General features: G+C 41.7%; 1 protein-coding gene across 1 annotated transcript; it reads right to left on the bottom strand.

The window, feature by feature from the left end:
• Positions 1 to 3,382: 3,382 nt before the first annotated feature.
• LOC107846396 lies at positions 3,383 to 4,239 on the bottom strand. The gene is made up of 3 exons (XM_047400211.1): positions 4,199 to 4,239; positions 3,897 to 4,118; positions 3,383 to 3,719 (listed from the first exon to the last, which is right to left on the bottom strand). Exons 1-3 carry the CDS (start codon positions 4,237 to 4,239, stop codon positions 3,383 to 3,385), a joined length of 600 nt encoding a protein of 199 aa, XP_047256167.1.
• Between the last annotated feature and the right edge of the window lie 1,197 nt (positions 4,240 to 5,436).

Raw genomic sequence — 5,436 nt, 5'->3', positions numbered from 1 at the left:
TGCATAAATTTAATGTGCAATGTTGATCAAGTATTTAACATGTAATGCCAACATGTTCTAACATTACTAACATGCTAAATTTTTTTGTCAATACACAATGTCAGGTTTAATCTAGCATTTGACAATTGTAACATGCAGAACAATACATTAATATTCGAAAAGAATGCTCGACCAATTATCATGCTTAAATTCCTGTTAACATGCTGAACATACAATGACATATTAAAATTGTTTAAGCCTAATGTTCAACATTCTAAAGATGTGTTAATATGCCGGAATTGAATCAAATTAGATAGATCAAGTGTCGCATATGTTAATAAATCCTAAATTGTGTGCCTAGATGATGCACGTAGCACGTAATAAATATAAAGCCTAAGTCGTGCCTACCTATACAATTCATAGAGCACGTAATTCCTAACCCACGAAGCAGTCCCCCAAATATTATTATTACAATAATAGTAGTGTTTATACATTATTACAATCCAAATAATAAGCAACTAGAACTAAATAAAATTACTACAATCTAATGTAAACACCCGACAATTCTTCGAAATACCATAATTGTCTATTTGAACCTGCAAGATAAGATGTAATGGCAAAAAAACCGGACCATACAATAACAAATATCAAAGTGTTTCGATAGGCATGCTTTCTAAAGGCTTTCATAATATAATGCAGTCAGGACACACAGATAAATAAAATAATTACATCCATTCGAAGACATTCCAGTAAGCAGTGAATAACAAATAAATAATAAGAAAGTTGTTGAAGTAAAAAATTCCGACAGTGAGATGAAAAAGATGCCTCCTTAAAGAAGAAACGCCACACACAATCTTTGAGAAAATATGAGTCTTTTGTTTGTATGGAAATAACTAGTAAATCCCTTTTTTTTATTTTTAGAGAGTAGTAATTTATGATTGAAGAACTACTTGTTAATGAAAAGGGAGGGGGTTTATATAGTAAGAGGGTTGTGAGTTAAGGTTCAATTAGCCGCCACAGAAAAGGAAAAGCAATATTTTAAAAACCAATCCCAACTAATCAAGGAGAACAATAGAGACTTATATTCCTTAAATGTATACATCAAATTGGAGAGTAAAGAGAGTACAAAGGAAAAGGAATATTTTTTAATCCATCAAAATCAATTAAGGGGCCAATAAATCAATTAATCATTCATAAAGCAGTCCAACAATAAAGGAAAGCATGTGTTTAGAAAAATCAATCAACAAAGTAAATTTCTTTTGTAAATTAAGTAGAAATCAATTAGAATCAAACAACAACAACAAACCCAGTGTATTCCCACATAATGGGGTCTGGGGAGGGTAAGATGTACGCAGTCCATACCATTACCTCCGATGAGGTAGAGAGGCTGTTTTCGATAGACCCCCAGCTTACGACATGAGATACTAATTAAATTTGAAATAAAGCATAGGAAAAGATGAAAAGACATAACTAATCCACCCACAAAGGATAATAAACAAAGAATAGTAAACAAATACATAATAAGGCATGCAACAATGTGGCATAACAAGAAAAGTACACCCACCCAGTATTGACTTACCCCAACGACCCAAACTATCACTAAACTTCTATCTTGATTCGCATTCTCCAGATCTTCCTATCTAGGGTCATGTCCTTAGTGAGCTATAACTACTCTATGTCCTTCCTAATTACCTCTTTCCAGTATTTCTTTGATCTACCCCTACCCTGCCTGAATCCATCCAATGCTAGCCGCTCACACCTACGAACCGGGGCATCCGTGCTCCTCCTCATCACGTGCCCGAACCATCTCAATTGAATTTCCTGAATCTTGACCTCCACCGAAGCCACTCCAACTCTTTCTCGAATGGTCTCATTTTGAACTCTATCACCCCTAGTAAGCCCACACATCTAATGCAACATCCGCATTTCTGCCGCCTTCAATTTTTGGATGTGAGAGTTTTTTACTGGCCAACACTCCGCTCCATACAACATGGCCGAACGAACTGCCACCCTGTAGAATTTCCCTTTGAGCTTGGGTGGCACCTTCCTATCACACAACACCCCTAAGGCGAGCTTCCACTTCATCCATCCCACCCCAATACGGTGGGAGACAACCTCATCAATCTCACCATTTACTTAAATCATGGACTCGAGATACTTGAAACTACCCCTCTTGCACACCGCCTGGGAATCCAACCTTAGTACCATGTCGTCCTCCTGCCACAAGTCATTAAACTTGCATTCCAAGTACTCTATCTTGGTCCTACTCAACCTGAACCCTTTAGACTCAAGGGTCTGTCGCCACACCTCTAGTTTATCATTCACACCCCCGTCCCCTCATGTCTCATCAATCAAAACTACATCGTCTGCAAAAAGCATACACCAAGGCACCTCTTCTTGAATCGCCGCATCAACACATCCAACACCAAAGCAAACAAAAATGGGCTAAGAGTAAATCCCAGATGTAGCCCTATCAAGACAGGAAAATGCTCTGAATCTCCTTCCGCCATCCTAACCTGTGTCTTAGCTCCATCATACATATCCTTGATTGCTCTGATATACACCACCGAGACCCCACTGACCTCTAAGCATCTCCAAAGAACTTCCCTAGGGACTTTGTCGTACGCCTTCTCCAAGTCGATAAACACCATGTGCAGGTCCTTCTTCCTTTCCCTATACTGTTCTACCAGTCTTCGCACCAAATGAATTGCCTTCGCTATCGAGTGCCCGGGCATAAATCCAAACTGGTTCTCCGAGATAGTCACTAACCTCCTTAACCTCAACTCGACCACTCTCTCCCAAATCTTCATAGTGTGGCTTAATAACTTTATCCCTCTATAGTTGTTGCAACTTTGAATGTCGCCCTTGTTCTTATATAACAGGATCATAGTACTCCATCTCCAAGCCTCGAGCATTTTTCCTGATTTGAAAATGCCGTTAAACAAAATAGTCAATCATCGCAAGTCGATCTCACCAGAAAACTTCCAAAAATCCACTAGAATCTCATCGGGCCCCGTCACCCTACCCTTACACATCTTGCGAACCGCCTCTTTGACCTCCTCTACCTAAACTCACGACACTCCTCAGAGTACTCCAGATCCCCTAACACAATAGTTCTATCCCCTTTGTCATTCAATAACCTATCAAAGTATGACTGTCATCTCATCTTAATGAGCCCGTCCTCCACTAACACTCCATCATCCTCCCCCTTAATGCACTTCACCTGGTCGAGGTCATGACCCTTCCTCTCTCTAGCCTTAGCAAGCCTAAACAACCTCTTTTCCCCTTCTTTCGCCTCTAACCCTGCATATAAGCTCTCAAAAGCTGTCGTCTTAGCCACCATAACTGCTACCTTAGTCTCCTTCTTTGCTATCTTGTACTCCTCTCTATTGGCCCACTTTTCTTATTCATTTTTACGCTCAACCAACTTAGCATACGCCCTCTTCTTCACCTCCACTTTCTTCTTAACTTCTTCATCCCACCACCAATCCCCCTGACGGTGGCTCGCCTGGCCTCTAGAAATACCTAACACCTTACTAGCAGTCTCCTTGATGCACCTAGCCACCCTATCCCATATATCATCCATATCTCCCCTACACTGCCACACCCCCATACCTGCCACCTTCTTCTCTATTACCCGTGCAGTTATCGGCGTTAAACCGCCCCAATTAATTCTAGGTCTACTCTCCTCAAGCCTTCTCTTCTTATCTCGCTTTATACCCAAGTCCATTACCAAAATCCTATGTTGAGTCAAAAGATTCTCACTCGGAATGACGTTACAATCCTTACACAATACCCTATCCTCTTTCGTTAGCATCAAAAAGTTAATTTAGGTCTTGGCTATCGCGCTTCGAAAGGTAATCAGGTGATCGCCCTTCTTCGAAAAGCTCAAATTCACCACTACCAACCCAAAAGACCTCGCAAAATCCAACAGAGCAGCTCCCTCATCATTCCTCTCTCTAAAACCAAAACCACTATGCACATCATTAAAGCCTCCCGGTAACGACCCAATGTGCCCATTGAAGTCCGCCGCTACAACAATTTTCTCAGAACTAGGCACTCCTCTTACCACCTCATCTAAAGCCTCCCAAAACCGCAACTTCTCCCCCTTATCCAAGCCTATCTTCGGCGTATAAACACTACACACATTCAGGGTAAACCGCCTAATAACCAACTTAACAGTTATCAACCTATCGTTAATCCTCTTAACCTCCACTACCTGCCCTCTAAGCTCTTCATCCAATAAGATGCGAACTCCATTCTTACACCTCTCGCTACTAGAGTACCATAACTTATAACTATCTACATCCCTTGCCTTAGACCCTACCCACCTAGTCTCTTGCAAACATGCAATATTGATTCTCCTCTTTCTAAGAATCTTCACCAGCTCTATAGACTTACCCTGAAGAGTCCCTATATTCCAAGACCCAACTCTCAGCCTATCAACTCTAGCAACATACCTTCCTCTACCACCCCTAATGCCAAACCTTGCCCCTACTCCCCTACCCGATTTTCCCTCCTTCCCCACCCCCAAAATAGCCTCCCCTCTCTCCCCCTCAGACCCCTTCGGATATGACCTTATCTTGCCATCAAAGCCTACAGCCACAACTCCATAAGAATGCAAACAACGACATTAATAAGCAACAACAGGAAAAGAAAGGTACAAGTAAAGTAGATGGAATAATCACAGAAAAAGTCTACCCCACAAATTAATACTAAGTCAAGCGATGTACTAATTTGGAACACAACTCAAAAACAATCTCCAAACAAAGCAGCCAGACACTACTACCCACACAAGCAATAGGAAGGATGCAAAAAATTTAAACAAAAGTTGTAACAAGAGACAGGGACATGACAGCAAAATAATATATAGGAAATCAAAAACTGATTGAAGTGGCTAAATGCCTAAAAGTGTAGATGTCACCGGTACGCCTGCTAGCTGCTGGTTTCGTTAATTTGATCTTAAAAAACATTGTCAGAGTAAGGTCGCTGGTAAAGGACTGCTGGTACATTTTCGAAGTGTCGCTGGAGAGTCGTCGGAGTAACACCGAAGAGCCTTCTATAATCTTGTCGGGATCTGGACGTCTTCTGACCCGAACCACCTATTTGACCTACCTATTTTGCCGTAGGTGAAACCCCTCCCTGTTGCCGACGTTGAGTCAGCAGGAATCGTAGTTCCACCGACGACCGGAGCGACGAAACAAGAAGGGAATTTAGGGGGGAAAGGGGGGCGAGTACAAAGAGGAACTAGGGTGAGGGATTCTGGGATGGGAGAGAGGTTTAACCTCACCTTTTTTGGCTCAATCGACGTCGTCACCAGTGTCAGATATTGTCGGTCAGTCGGGGTGGAGCGTAAATCCCTTATTTTGTTTTACAATTGTGACAATCAGGCCTGTTTGTGTGCACCTCGACTAATTCCACAAGCATATGCTACTTCCCCAATCAAAATTGCACTTC

Source organism: Capsicum annuum, chromosome 11 (genome assembly GCF_002878395.1).
Source record: "Capsicum annuum cultivar UCD-10X-F1 chromosome 11, UCD10Xv1.1, whole genome shotgun sequence".
Classification (NCBI taxonomy): domain Eukaryota; kingdom Viridiplantae; phylum Streptophyta; class Magnoliopsida; order Solanales; family Solanaceae; genus Capsicum; species Capsicum annuum.
The sequence above is the reverse complement of the archived record's forward strand: the minus strand, read 5'-3'. Positions and strand labels throughout refer to the sequence as shown.